The sequence below is a fragment of the Mus caroli genome, unplaced genomic scaffold (assembly GCF_978045245.1).
Source record: "Mus caroli unplaced genomic scaffold, Mus_caroli_1 scaffold_6, whole genome shotgun sequence".
NCBI lineage: Eukaryota > Metazoa > Chordata > Mammalia > Rodentia > Muridae > Mus > Mus caroli.
Window position 1 is genome coordinate 110,535,268 of NW_028227261.1, and position 15,552 is coordinate 110,550,819.

The following is a 15,552-nucleotide window of genomic DNA, read 5'->3' on the forward strand; positions in this document are numbered from 1 at the left end:
TTCCATTATGATTATCACTGGAGGTGGGACTTCTAAGGAAGCTGTTGAGTTTGAGTAAGGTGTGAGGACGGGGCCCTTATCTAATAGAATTTGTGTTTCTGTAAGGAGGGACATCAGAGAGCCCACTTTGCCATATACAGATGTAATGATAATGCAGAGTATCTGCAAGCCAGGAACAGAGCTCTCATCAGAACTCTTAGGTCAGTTACACCTCGATCAGAGACTGGTAGCCCGAGACCTTGGAGAGAATAAGGTCCTATTTAAGACATTCAGGCTATAATGTTTTGTTACAGCATTCTGAGAAGATTGGATATGGTCTTAAAAAACCACCATTGATATCCCAAACTAGTCAAAATAAATCTCTTTAGACACTTAATTAATGTCCAGTACTATATATATATATTAGGCAACTATATGGAAATGTTTGAGTAATTTGTGACTGCTAGTATGTGGACATAGGATTTTTAAAATAAAAGTTATATCTTAAATATCTGGTTGTTAATAGTCTTTTCCTGTTGTATGGTGAAGTGGTGTGCATTCAGAACATGTGAGACAAGTGGATAATCAGAAGGATAACATGGTACACCTCCTAGGTTAAATCTGGCCTCATACAACTCGGAAGTGCGCATGCACCAGCCCATCCCTTCTTCCTTCCAAGGGAGCAGACTTGGGGTTTATGGAGCCCCTGTTCATTGTGGTTTTGAATGCCTATATATATATATATTCTTAAACAGTACAGTTTGGGATTTTGTTTTCATTTAAATGTTTTCTTTGTTTTTTAAGCAGTCTGTTTATTGTTGATGGAAATAGATCATTTATTTATTTTTGAAATGTATTTACTTTTCTTTTATGTGCATTGGTGTTTTGCCTCCATGTATGTTGGTGTGAAGTGTCAGGTCCTGTGGAACTGGAGTTCCAGACAGTTGTGAGTCCCCATGTGGGTGCTGGGAATTGAACCCTGGTCTTCTAGAAGAATAGTGTTCGTAATCACTGTGCCGTCTGTCCAGCCCAGCAATTGTTTTTACTGTGATCTTCCATTAAAGTATGACAATTTGTTCCCCTGCTGTTGGTTAACAGTCCTGTCCAGGCTGTTATTACTCTCAAGAGTACTACTAGGAGCCTTTGCACACACACCTTATTTAAATGTACAGAAGCTGCACTAGGTATAAGCCTGAAATAGGAAATGGATGGCAGGTTGTGTTTACAGATGAGATAGAAACTAACTTTTGTTTCTAAATCTGCAAAAAGAATCACACTCTTCACTCATGGCAGAACAAAGAAGGAGCAGGGGATACTCAGCACTCACAAAACAGTAGTGGGAATCACAACGCAACAGGTATCTACCCATGATTCCATACAAGTGGTCAACAACTAAGTGACTAGAGGAGAAGAAAGCGCTCACTTGGGCTGGCAAGGTAGCTCAGTGTGTAAGAGTGTTTGGATCCCCAGGACTCACGCAGTAAAAGGAAAGAGGGAACTCTGCACATTGGCCTCGGATCTGCACAGATACACGCATGTTGTGCAGCTCACACACACACACACACACACACACACACACCAGTTTTTTTTATAAAAGGAGTGGTAAATTTTCCTTATCAGAGTAACATAGTATCCTTGCAAATCCAAGCTTGTTAAAACTTACTGGTAAGTCATATATTTAAATTAGTTGTGGGTTTTTTTTACAGTTAATTTGGAACGATAGCAATTATTTATTATTTGTACTTACCTTAGCATGTGCGTGTGCTTGCGTGTGTGCTTTTACACACACACACAATAGATAATAAGAATCCTGATGAATCATACTAGTTAGTAAGCAGTATAGTAATGACCTTCTTTTTGGCATTTACCCTATTATAGTCCTCCTGTTAGGCGCCAGCGAGGAAGACGGGAACGTCTGTCTCGACATAATTCCATTAGTCAAGATGAAAACTATCACCATCTCCCTTATGCACAGCAGCAAGCAATAGAGGAACCTCGAGCCTTCCACCCTCCGAATGTATCCCCCCGTCTGTTACATCCAGCTGCTCATCCCCCCCAGCAGAATGCAGTCATGGTTGACATACATGATCAGGTACAGTAGCAGAGTGTCCTGGAAATACAAGTGGTAAAAGTTAACGGTGGCTTATTAGGATCCATTGATTTGTTGTTGTTGTTGTTGTTGTTGTTGTTGCAGGTTTCTCTAATTCCTGAAATGTAGCTTGCTTGAGTTCTCCATTCCTTTTAGTAATGGAGATTTAGCCAGGTCTGTGGCACATAACTTGGACATTGTCTCAATGAATGAATGAGAGAAAATAAAGGACATGAAATGAGTTAGTGTTATTTTGAAGAGTACTTCAAAGAATTGTATAAGGAAAATTATAAAGTATTGTTGAGGAAATTTAAGAAAACCTGTATAAAAGATGAGCAGTTGGCTTGAAAGATCCAGTTTTGTAAAACCTGTCAGTTCTTAAGTAAATAACTAATGTAGAATTAATACACTATGCAGAATTAATGTAGTCCCAAATAAAATTAGAGTGGATTTGAAAAGTCGATCCTGATTTCTATGGCAATATATTTTTTAAACCTATAATTGAAAGCAAGCTGTTGCTAGTTGTTTTTGTACAGTTTTATTCTTACTCATTGATCTGCAGCAACTTTATTCAGCACACAGGGTCTAGCTTACAAACCTAAAAGGGACTACCTTGCCTTTTAAGAAAAAAAATCGTGGACTTAATCCTTGTTGTAAAGCCTCAAGCAAATGGTTCTCTCATGATTTTATTTTTTTTCTTTTTAATGTATGGTGTTTTACCTTCATGTACTTCTGTATACTATGTACATGTCTGGTGCCCAGTGGAGAGCAGCAAACGGAGTCCAGTCTCCTGGAACTGAAGTTACAGCTGGATAGCTGTGAGCCACCATGTGGGTGCCAGAATCAAACCTGGGTCCTCTTCAGTAGCTCCTAACCACTGAGCCATCTCTCTACCCCCTGCAAATCGCTTTTATTGGCTGAGTAGAAACAGCAGCACCATTTTAAGAATGCCAGTTCAGAGTCCCTGAGATGGATCAGTAGTGAAAAGTCTTTGCTGAGTTCAGTCACCAGGACTTACACAGCGGTAGGAAAGAATCAACCCCCACAGGTTGTCTTTTTATCCTCACACAGACATGCAAGCTGTTATTTTTAAATGCCAATTCAGAGTGTATTGTAGACTTACTGAATCAGACCCAGCAATATAGGTTACTATGCTTTCTAGGTAGTCGAAGTGTGTACTTCAGTTAGCCACTGTTGCATAGACCTGAGGAAAAACAACATAAGCAGAAGTAGCAATTCAACTTTCCCTCAGGACTGGGGAGTGAAGGCCCAAGTCTTGAATAAAACCAAGGGTTTTTGTACTTAAGCCAAACATCTAACCCTGCGCTAAGCAACATTTCCAGTTTACTTTAAATTTCTAGGACTATGCCATAGTCAGGCTAATGAAACAGATTCTAAAGCTTAGAAATAAGAAGACACATATGTGGATATTTTGTATTTGATATATGGTGATGGTTGAATTTGGAAGACAACCGAGTCTTTAATAAATGATGATAAAACAATTAGGTAGTTTATGAAGTTTCATTCCCTTCAGGAAGAAGGGCTTTCTTAAATAAGAGCACGTTAAAAAGTAAGCAAAACTAGTGGTACATGTATATAATTACAACTTTTTAATTTCATTGCTCTTTGTCAGACATATAATTGCTTGGTTTGCCAAAATAATTGGTAAGAGAGGAAGGAAGGTGTTGAGCACTGATGCAGTAATGACCCAGTATCCATGTGAATGAGTTTGAACTCTGGCTCTATCTCATTCACAGAAGTTAGATCAAGTACAGTTGGGATGTACCTCAGCTGTGTTGCCTAGCTACAAGGTGTGAGCTCTAGTACTCAACCAGATATGTGGTGCACCTGGAATTTCATTACCCAGGACGTGGTGGCTGGTGTATCAACAGTTCAAGGTTGTCCTACTTCGTAGAGTTCAGGGCTATCCTGAACTAGAGACTGAAAGCAAAAAGTTCAAGTTAGAGTTTAGATACGTATTAGAAAGGTAATATTATTAGTGAAAGTGATTATTTTTTAAGTAGGAAATACTCTTTAGTTTTAATTTTTAAAAATTTTAGATTTTTTTGAGTGGTTTTGCCTATGCATATGTACATCACATGTATACCTAGTGCCTACCGAGGTCAGAAGAGGGTGAAGGATCTTCTGGAACTAGAGTTACAGATGGTTGTGAACCAGGTGGGTGGTGGGAAATGAACCTGGGTCTTCTGCTAAAGCAGCAAGTGCTTTAAACTATTTAGCTTTCTCTCCAGTCCCAGCAAAGATTTCTAAATCTACGTGTATAAGGAAGTAGCCACGTTGACAAAAGTGGACTTCATTAAGATAAGAATTAAATGGCTTTCAAGGTGACTCCGCAGGTAAAGGCACATGGCCACCTAAGTTCAGTCCCCAGAGCCCACATAGTGCAAGGAGAAACCAGGTCCTGCAAGTTGTCCTCTTGGTTTCTGAGTGCACCCTGCACCTGTATGTTTCCAAATATAGACGACAATGGTGATGACGGTGATGTGATGGTGATGGAGGGAGGAGGAGTATAAGGAGATGGCTCAGTAGACTCTGGGCCTGCCTCACAACTCTGAGGAATGGATTAAGATGCTCATCAGTTATGTAGGATGTCCATAAAAATCAGTTGAGCAGAGTGGACTGCCTTTTTAGCCCTTGAGGTAGAGTTAACAGATAGCTGGGACAAGCTAAATCAAGCTGAAACAGAGAGCCCGCTGGTCAGCAAACGTGGTTTTCACAGAGTAGAGGATGGGCCATGAGCAGACAGTAGAGGCTATGAAAAAGAAAGGCTACCCAAATTCTCTAGGTAGAGAAATGCAAATGTAAATCAGACATGCTGTATATACCATTTCTCACTGACTGATTGGCAAGCATGTTAGTAACACAGATCTTTGAGGAGAGATGCTAGGAATTGGGTCCTTTTACACCACTTTTGGAGTTTAATCTACTTCGGGTGATTAGATGATACCCCTAAAAATGTGACCATGAGGATGAAGAGATGGCAGAGGCATTCTTGCAGAGGCTTGAGTTTTGTTCTTTTTTTTTTTTTTTTTTTTTTTTTAAAGATTTATTTATTTATTATATGTAAGTACACTGTAGCTGTCTTCAGACACTCCAGAAAAGGGAGTCAGATCTCGTTACGGATGGTTGTGAGCCACCATGTGGTTGCTGGGATTTGAACTCTGGACCTTCGGAAGAGCAGTCGGGTGCTCTTACCCACTGAGCCATCTCACCAGCCCTTGAGTTTTGTTCTTAAGCACCTGCTTTGGAAGATTCAAAACTGACATGAGCCCCAGTTGCAGGGCCGTCACATAAACTCACACAGGCGCACACATTACACGTTCATTCAAATGATAAATAAATCTCTTTTTTTGTTTTGTTTTTAAGATCTATTTAATTTATATGAGAACACTGTTGCTGTCTTCAGACACACCAGAAGTGGACATTGGATCCCATTACAGATGGTTGTGAGCCACCATGTGGTTGCTGGGAATTGAACTCAGGATCTCTAGAAGAACAGTCAGTGCTCTTATCTGCTGAGCCATCTTTTCAGCCTCAATCTCTGTTTTTAGAATCTGTTTACCCAGTATGCTTTGAGATAAATAGCTACTATTAATATAAAACAGCAAGGTGTGTTTGTAGTTGCAAAAGAGTAGTGACAGTGGTTGTGTACCTAGTACAAGTATGCTTGAAATATCCGGTTAACCTCAAAGAAAGGAGGGGAAGGCATAGCTACAGTGTTAGGTGGAAAAAGGAGGTTTGGTCTTCCTTACATTTCTATGCTGGGTGCTGGTAATGGAACCCAGGGCTTTGAGCAAGCACACTTACATGGGGTTCTGGATCCCTAACCCAGATTTAATATTAAATGCCACTTCCATTGTCGTCACCTGCTGCAACTGAACAAACACATGCTTTGGGCTAGAGAAAGGGCTCAGCAGCCAAGAGCACTGGCTGTTATTGAAGAGGACTCAGATTCAGTTCCCAGCATCCAAATGGCAGCTAACAATCATCTGTAACCACTTGTAGGGTAACCATTGCCCTTTCGTGGCTTCCATGGGCACTCTGATTGCATGATCTACAGGCAGGGAAAAAAGAAAAAAAAACACTGTACACATAAAAATCAGAATACATGTTTTAAAAAACCACGAGTTTTAATTTTTACAAGAGATGTTTTTAGGAGTATTGCTCTACAAAGCAGGCTGAAAGAGTTAACATACCACTAAGTTTTTCTAAAAGATTAATTCGTTGTGAATTTCACATTGTACTCCACTTCCACTCCTCTCTCCGGCTCTCCATATCCACTTCTGCACGTGCACTCTCCCCCCTCACCCCACAAAGAGTACAAAAACAAAAAAATCATCTCATGGTAGCTGCAGTGTGTCACTGTCACACAGTATGTCCTTTTGCCCAAATAGCTTCATTTGCTAATGTTCATTGCAATGAGTCATTGGTCGGGTTAGAAGCCTCTGACTTCTGCCACACTTTCAAAACTGCATCTTCTCTGGGACTCCTCTTAGATATGCTGTTACTGCCCAGTCATGAAGGTGCAGCAGCTTTGGCTCTGTAGGACTGGCCCCTTTCAGAAGTTTATAGATGGGGTAGATGTTGGTGGGCCTGATTAATAGATAGGTTGGTCTGCCGCCAGCTCTTCTGCACCAGCACCCCCAGGGTGAGCTCTCCCACTCTGCGTAGGTGAGGGGCAGGACTGGCTTTTCAGCGCTCATACCATCTGGGCTAGCTATAAAACCTTCCTATTGACACTACTAGAGAAAGCAAGGAAAGGTGTCACAGACCTAATTGTAGCACTTGGGAGGAAGCAGAGGATTAGGAATTCAAGGCCATTCTTGGCTCCATGGTGAGTTAGAGGCTAACTTGAATTAGGTAAGACTGTTTTAAAACAGAAAAAGAAATATGGCGAAAGTACAATGTGAGTGTGAATAGCAAATAGGGGAATCAGTACATTTGTTTGATAAGAGTCTCATTTATACAAAGTGAGTTCCAGGATAGCCAGAGCTATATAGAGAAACCCTGTCTCGAAAAAAAACAAAAAAAGAGTTTCATTTAGCCCAGGCGTTTAATACACTATATAAATAAAACACCTTGAATTTCTGATGCTTTTGGTTCCACCTCCCAGTACCAAGGTTACATGTTTGCACCACCATGCCTGGTTTATATGGTGCCGGGGTCACACCCAGGACCTCATAAAGATAAAGAAGTACCCTGTCTTAGTCAGGGTTTCTATTCCCGCACAAACATCATGACCAAGAAGCAGGTTGGGGAGGAAAGGGTTTATTCAGCTTACACTTCTATACTGCTGTTCATCCCCAAGGAAGTCAGGACTGGCACTCAAGCAGGGCAGGGAGCAGGAGCTGATGCACAGGCCTTGGAGGGATGTTCTTTACTGGCTTGCCTCCCCTGGCTTGCTCAGCCTGCTCTCTTATAGAACCCAAGACTACCAGCCCAGAGATGGTCCCACCCACAAGGGGCCTTTCCCCCTCGATCACTAATTGAGAAAATGCCCCACAGCTGGATCTCATGGAGGCATTTCCTCAACTGAAGCTCCTTTTTCTGTGATAACTCCAGCTGTGTTGAGTTGACACAAAACTAGCCAGTACATACCCTACTACTTGAGCTACCTCTCCAAGCCCTCAAATGTTAACTTTAAAAAATAGGTAACATTTTCTCAAAAGTAGTACTTTTCTTCCCTAAAAGCTCCATCAAGGAACAGTTCCTGTCTCCTACACGGTAACCACGGTGGCACCCCATGGGCTTCCACTCTGCACGGGCCAGCACATCCCTGCTTGCAGTACACAGCAGGTCCCAGGATGCTCAGTGGTTTTCAGTGGACAACACCTCCCGGTCTGTAGTGTGCCTCCTCCAGTAAGTCCATGTCTTTATTCTCATTTGATTTTAACTAAAAGTGTGCCAACCTGGTTTTGTTTATGACATAAGGTTCTTCAGTCCTCGCTTAGGATAGCTAACAAAGTTTAAGAACTGTCTTTGTAGCTTCACTTCCAACTGAAAGATTAAGTTTACTATAAGAAAAATCTCAGCATAAGTATTGTGACCACTAGGTAAAGTTAGCTTTAAAATAGGATACATTTTATTTAGAGTGATTAAAATATATACATTTAAGTGTCTTAAATCATATTTCTTCCTATTAAACAGTTTGTAATTAAACTTTAGTAAAGGTTTGCATCAGACTTAGTAATGTAGCATTCAATAGATAACGATCTTAGCCCTTACTGGGGCTTCGTTAGGGTCTCTTGAGTGACAGTCTAGAAACTTGATCTGGAAGGTAAAATTACTTGCTTAATGCTATAGAGACATTGAGATTCATACAACATATTTTTCCCTCTAGAGCTTATGTTTTAGCTTGTAATATTCTGACCCATAGTTTTTCTTACTTAACAACAAAGTGGCTAAGATCCAGAGGGACTCAGTAACTTATCTTCAGGGGAAAGCACTTGGAGAAAATCTTAAGTTTAACCCCCTGGTCTACCTGTGAGGTTAAAATAAACATCTGTGTATTAATGTATTAATTAAATGACCCAAGCAGGTCTCCCGGGAGGAGAGTAAAGCCCTGTGTGGTGTTCCCACCTGTGGCGTTGAGTGAGAGGGCAGTGAGGAGGAGATGCTTCCTTCCACACAGGGCTCCCTCTCAGAGGACAGACGAAAGCCATTTCTTACTTGGGGGTAGGAAAATAGTCTAGTACTTAAATGTTAGCTACTTTATATGATATGTTAGCTATTTTACATGAATTGGGGGAGATGTGGCAATTTGATTCATAACTTTTTCAAGAAAATTTTATATTCTGGCATCTTTTTACTTAAAAGTAATGAATTTTTTCTTGCAGATGCTTCAGGCATGTTCAGTTCAGCACTTACCAGTACCATATGCTGCGTTCCCGCCCCTCATTTCTAGTGATCCGTTTCTTATACATCCTCCTCATCTTTCTCCCCATCATCCTCCCCACTTGCCACCACCAGGCCAATTTGTCCCTTTCCAAACACAGCAGTCACGATCGGTAGGTATTTCTCTTCGTGTTTCTAGTTTTTCCAGAATGCTTAGGTTAGGCCAATTAGTTTAGTAAATGTAAATAATTTCCATTTAAGCATATAACATTGGTATTCTTATGGCTCTTGAAGGAATTAAAGGAACTTACAGATAGATAAGTTAGTTTAAACACACTTTAGAGCTAACTTATTTTAAAATTTTCCTTGTTATTTTAGTATTACTTAACTTAAGTGAATTTTTATTTCATATCTGCAGTCTTTCAGGCAGGTAGAGGCAAAGGGAACGTCTTCTCTAATTGGTACTAGGGTTTTTTCTATTCTATGTATTCTAATGATTTTTAAGTCTGTTCCTCCGTGTGTGCGTTCTGTAGTTGGGAAGGGGGGGGGGTGCATGGCATATGGAAGTCAGAGCACAATATGGTGAGGTTGGTCTTCTTCTACCTTCTGTGTACTTCAAGAGCTGGAACTTGGGTTGCCAGGACCACTCAGCAGGCACCGTCTGAGCCGTTTCAGTGCCTCATTCATGCATTTCTAAATTGAAAAGTTGGAAACCTTTTAATTGTCAGTCCTTAATCTTTTAAAGATGGGGAGGGGGAGAGAGAGTGAGTGTATACACCGTGTGTCACCATATGTGCAGGTGTCTATGGAGATGAGATGAGAGGCTCAGCACGTCCTGGAGCTGGGATTTCACTCTGTTGTGAGCCACCTTAGATGGGTGCTGGGAACTGAATTCTGCCTGGCAGAGCAACAACCTCCTAGTTACCTCTGCGGCTAGCCCTGCTCTTCCTCTTCTTCTTCTCCCCCCCCCCCCCTTTTCTCATTTTTTTTCTCCTCTTCCTCCTCTTATTGGTTAGTAAAGTTTTTTGAAACAGTCTCCTTTAACCCAGGTTCATGAGACATTATTGTACAAAAGAAGCTTAGAGTGAGTCCACCTATTATACTATTTATTTTAAGAAAACACACTGCATGCTACGAAGTGCAATGTGCTTTATAATTGGTGCTCACAGTACATGAGGTTGGATTCTCCTTGTGTGTCTCAGGCTGTCCTCAAACAGTCTTCCTGCCTTCACCTCAAGTGTTAAAATTATAAGTATATTATAGGTATATGCTAGCATGCCCAGCCATAGTACACTTCTGAAGTAAGCTAAAAATGTGTCAATTTTGTAAGTAAGAATACTGAGAATTTGTCTAAAAGTCACATACTGATTGGCACTACAGCCTGTGATTTTTGTACTAGAGTGAAACTTGTACTGTACTGTGCCCCCTGGTTCTACTTCTGACTTACACACATACTATATATTAGTTCTTCAGGGAGGCTCGGTGTCTGAAAATCTCTGTTGATCAGGGTATTATGACAACTCAAACTTTTAATTTCCATAGAATTGGCTTGCAATGATTTTTTTCCTCTCCTATTTTGAGAGTTTGGGTATTAAACGACATGTATACTGTACTAGATGATGCAAATGCTTAATGTGTAAATAAGACAAAATATAATTAAATATAGGAAATCTTGGGTCCACTTATATTTTTTTAGTTTGATGTATCAACAATGGCCTGGTAATATTAAGAAAAGCAATTTTTTTAAAGTGTTAGGGGTATGCTGATTTCTTTTCCCTCCACAGCCTCTGCAGAGGATAGAAAATGAAGTGGAGCTCTTAGGAGAACATCTTCAAGTAGGCAGTTTTACTTATCCCCCTTCAGCCCATCCCCCAACATTACCTCCGTCAGCTCCTTTGCAGTTCCTGACACATGACCCTTTGCATCAGGAGGTGTCCTTTGGAGTAGTAAGTCTTCATTCATTGTTAATACTCATTTAATTGTTTGACAACTTATTTTGAGTTTTCAGTGTAACTCTGGAAATGTTCAGAATTCATGTATTCTTAAAGTCCACTTGCATGTGTGTTTAATCCTGATTGTTGTATCAACATGAAAGAACTAGTTAATGCCACTTGAACAGTAAGTTTTTTAAAAACCAGGTGTCAGCTGAGCATGGTAGCACAGGCCTGTAATCCCAACACTGAGAAGGTAGAAGCACAGAGGATTACTTAACTTATAAAGGCCAGGTTGGTCTAAAAAGCAAGGTTCTGGCTGATCTGGGCTAGATAGGAAGACCTTGTCTTAAAAAGAAAGCAGGTTGGCTAGGCTGGAAAGATGGCTCAGCAATTAAGAGCACTGACTGCAATTCCCAGCAACCACATAGTGGCTCGCAGCCATCTGTAATGGGGTCTGATGCCCTCTTCTGGTGTGTCTGAAGATATATATATATACACACATACACACACACACACACACATACACACACATATATGTGTGTGTGCATGCTCATATATAAGTAAATCTTTAAAGGGTGGGAGAAGCAAGTTGTATTTGAGCATTGAGGCAGATGGAGCTCTGAGTTGGACACTAGACTGGTCTACAGAGTGGCATCCAGCACAGCTAGGGCTATATACTATATAGAAAGATATAACAAACATGACCAACAAAAACCAAGTTGGGGCCTGCAAGGGAGACTCAGAGGTAAGGGTGCTTGCCATGGAAGCCTGGTAACTTGAGTTCCATCCCAGAACTCACAGGAGGATACTAGGAGAGAGAAGCAGCTCCCTAGCCTTGTCCTCTGATCCTCGCCTGCATGCCGTAACAGGTGCACCTGCCTAAACACCATGCACACACACACACACAACGGTTTGCTTTCTTTTTTTTTTCTTTTTTTTTTTTTTAGTTTTTAAAAAAAAGTGTATTATTTGACACTGATTTTAAACATAAAGTGATCATTTTCAACCTTTCCTTCCTACAGCCTTATCCACCATTTATGCCTCGGAGACTCACAGGACGTAGTAGATACCGATCCCAGCAGCCAATGCCCCCTCCTCCTTACCATCCCAGCTTACTACCATACGTGCTGTAAGTTCCTTCTTTTACTGACCTCTCTGGAGAGGCTTTGCTTTATGAGTGCCCTCGCTGTGGCCTGTGACTTACTATGCGTTACCATACTGCTTTTGCTTGATGTTAAGTTGGACTTGAGAGCCAGTCGTTAAGGAAGAAAATGAGAAGGTAAAAACTCTTTAATTTTGTATCAGATTACAAAATGGAAAAATTTTAAGTATTGCCACTTACACAGTTGAGTCAGGTTTTTTTTTTTTTTTAGAATTTTTTTTATTGGGTATTTTCCTCATTTACATTTCCAATGCTATCCAAAAAGTCCCCAATACACTCCCTACCCACCCACTCCCACTTCTTGGCCCTGGCTTGCCCCTGTACTGGGGCATATAAAGTTTGCAAGTCCAATGGGCCTCTCTTTCCAGTGATGGCCGACTAGGCCATCTTTTGATACAAATGCAGCTAGAGTCAAGAGCTCTGGGGTACTGGTTAGTTCATAATGTTGTTCCACCTATAGGGTTGCAGATCCCTTTAGCTCCTTGGGTACTTTCTCTAGCTCCTCCATTGGGGGCCCTGTGATCCATCCAGTAGCTGACTGTGAGCATCCACTTCTGTGTTTGCTAGGCCCCGGCATTGTGAGTCAGGTTTTTTTTGTTTTGTTTTGGTTTGTTTGTGTTTTTTTAGATTTAATTTTGTGTGAGTCTTGCTTGCAAGTATATGTATGTATATCGTGTGCATACAGTACCTATGGAGGCCAGATGAGGACATTGGATCTCTGGACCTGGAGTTACAGATGGTTGTAAGCCACACTATTGATGATGGGAACCTAACCTAAGTCCTCTGCAAGAACACAAGTGCTCTTAATTGCTGAACCATTTTTTCAGCTCCTAGAGTCATAAATCAACTACTGTTTTTACACTTCTGAGAATCTGTGTGGTTGGGGAGCACATGCATGCCACAGTTTGTGTGTGAAGGTCAGAGGACACCTTGGGGATGTCTGTTCTCTTTACTCTGAATTCCAGGGATCAGACTCAGATCTAAGGCTTGCAGGGAGCAACCTTACTGAGCATCTCTTAGGCCCTAGAATCAAACAGAAGAAGTCATTTTTACCTCTTAGAACCAACCAGTCTGTTAGGATTGAGTTTATCTGTAATGAACATCATCGGTTAAACATGGTAGTTTTTTATTTCTTACATAATGAAGGCTACCTCCAGGGTGGTTTGTTCCCCTTGTGTCTGTGGGAATGGATTCTTCTGCCCTCAAACTTGGGCCGTGATAGTACAGTAGTTATAGAAGTGGGTGGGAGGCTGGGTGTGCTAGCATAGGAAGAGTCCCAGGAATCAAGAGGGCGTACCAAGCCAGGTGTGGTTAAATAGCAAGACCCTGGCCTCACAGAAAAGTAGGGTTAAAAAGAAAGAGAGTAAAGTAGGTGTGTCTGCTTACCTCTTCTCCTGACATTTCCCAGGATGGAGCATACTGCCATTGTTGATCCTTCATTGACTGGGACTCAGTCACATGTCTATAATTACTTTCTAAGACGAGTATGAAATGTCATCTTTAAACTACAGGTTATTTTTCCTGATAATCTTAGCTCACCCTCTTTCCCCTTACCGCACACCTTCCTCTCCTATTTGTCTTAAAATAAGATAACAGTCCAACTTAGAGCTCAAAAATGTTTCTATTTAATCTTCTGTATCTCCATGTAAACTTTAAAATTAGCATTCATTTTGTACTACAAGTTATAAAAGTAACTTTTATTCTCCTCCTTATAAGTAATTAGCACCTTGGAGACTTTGCTGCCTCTGTCTGTTAACCTAGGCCTAGTCCTGGAAGCTTCCAGCCTCCGTACAATCTCCTCTAGGCCTAGACAGTTTGCAGCCTCCGAGACTCGCTGCTGAAGAAGCTCATCCTTTGTAGTTCTCTCTGAGTCTGGCTGGCTGCTCAGCTCAGCTGTCCTGGCTCAGACTCCTCTCCAAGTTGACTGAGTCAAACTGGCTTCTCTCTCAGCCTCTTAATTGCTCTGCTTGGCCTCATACTAACTTTGGCAGTCTGTTCTAATCCTCCTGGCTCCTTCTCATTCTCTGGCTCATTTCTATTATCACCTGTGTCTAGCTTGTTCTTTCTCTGTAATTTGTCTCTATACAACTGTCCCAGTGAATCTTTCTCTTCCTTTCTCTGCACTGCCCCTCAGGTAGCTTCCCTCCTCTCTGTTCTCCTGAGAGTTTCTCTCTGAGTCATCACTTTGTCTGCCACTCAGTTAGACTTAATCCCTTTCAAACATGGGTGCTTTCTCTACAAAGTAGCTTTATACCTTCATTGTTTGGAATTAAAGATGTGTACCAAGAGTGAGTCTGTATTCCAGCCAGAGAGATTAAGTGTATACTAAGGGCTGAATCACACTACAATTAGAAAGCAGATTTTTCTAGTAAACAACACAGTCTTAAGGTTCATAATGTGATCACATATCCCGCAACAAAAAGACATAAAACTTAGTAGAATTTTATGTTAAATCCATAGGTCAATATGGAGGAATAGTGATAACTAGTCATTTTTCTAGTCTTACTTATGTATTAACTGTTTAGCAGTTTTTATTGTATAGTTTATTGTATAGTCTATTCCTACATTTAAATTCTTCATTACCTTCATTTATTCAGCATGAGTACTTGCACACAGTGGCTGTGTGCATGTGCATACTTTGGCCCACTTGTGGAAATTAGGACAACTTGTGAGCATTGGGTTCTCTCATCATCGCACAGGTTCTAGGGATGGAGGTGAGCCCATCATCAGGCTTGCCGGCTCTCCCCTACCTGCTGAGCTGTGTCTGCCTTCATGGTTAGCTTGTTATGCTATTGCAGGTGGCATGCTTAGTAAAGTCAATGCCTTTAATGCCTCTAAAGCACTGGCCACTCTTCGTCCGTGTGACCTGTCCTTTGTCCTTCTGCCGGTACCTGTGTTGTACATCCATACTAATGCTTCCTTGCTGGTTTTCTCTGTAGATCAATGCTTCCAGTACCACCTGCAGTGGGCCCAACCTTCAGCTTTGAATTGGATGTGGAAGACGGAGAAGTTGAAAATTATGAGGTTAGTAGATGAGCTATGAATTAATTTGGGGAGTATACTATTTGTATGTAGTATTGTTCTGTACTTTCACATAAACATTTATGAGGTTAACTTTGCGTTTTAAGATTCAAATAATTCATAAAAATATTAAGCCTCCCGAGGATTTTTGGACATTTGCTACATGCATATTTGCTACTATTTCAGTAGGTAGACTTGTTATGCAAACTGAGAAAGTGGTAAGTTTTGATTAGGTGTTTAAAAAAGGATTGTGGAAGCAAAGATGTTTAAGCCGAATCTTGAAAGGGGGCTATTACTATTGATTTTGGCATATGTTGAGAGAGGAAAGTGTTAGCACACAATGGAGTGTAGCATATGACCTGTGACCTGTGTGGTGACACATGCCTGTGGTGCCAACACTTTAGAGCTGAAGCAGAGGATAACACATTTAAAGTCAGCTCGAACTACATAGTAAGACCTTGTCTTAAAAAGGGGAGAAAATGGAGATTTGAGGCATTATATTGGGATTGATG

The 15,552-nt window shown here is 41.0% G+C and overlaps 1 protein-coding gene across 16 annotated transcripts in view; it reads left to right on the plus strand.

Annotated features, from left to right (window-relative positions):
• Rnf38 (ring finger protein 38) overlaps positions 1-15,552 on the plus strand; it is a 109,645-nt gene that overhangs the window by 85,890 nt on the left and 8,203 nt on the right. For all 16 annotated transcript variants that reach the window (XM_085839328.1, XM_021159943.3, XM_085839333.1 and 13 more), the window contains 6 exons: positions 1,858-2,071; positions 7,781-7,948; positions 8,926-9,096; positions 10,708-10,869; positions 11,880-11,986; positions 14,959-15,043. In XM_085839328.1, the coding sequence (XP_085695454.1) occupies positions 1,858-2,071; positions 7,781-7,948; positions 8,926-9,096; positions 10,708-10,869; positions 11,880-11,986; positions 14,959-15,043 (907 nt within the window). The remainder of the gene's footprint in view (positions 1-1,857; positions 2,072-7,780; positions 7,949-8,925; positions 9,097-10,707; positions 10,870-11,879; positions 11,987-14,958; positions 15,044-15,552) is intronic.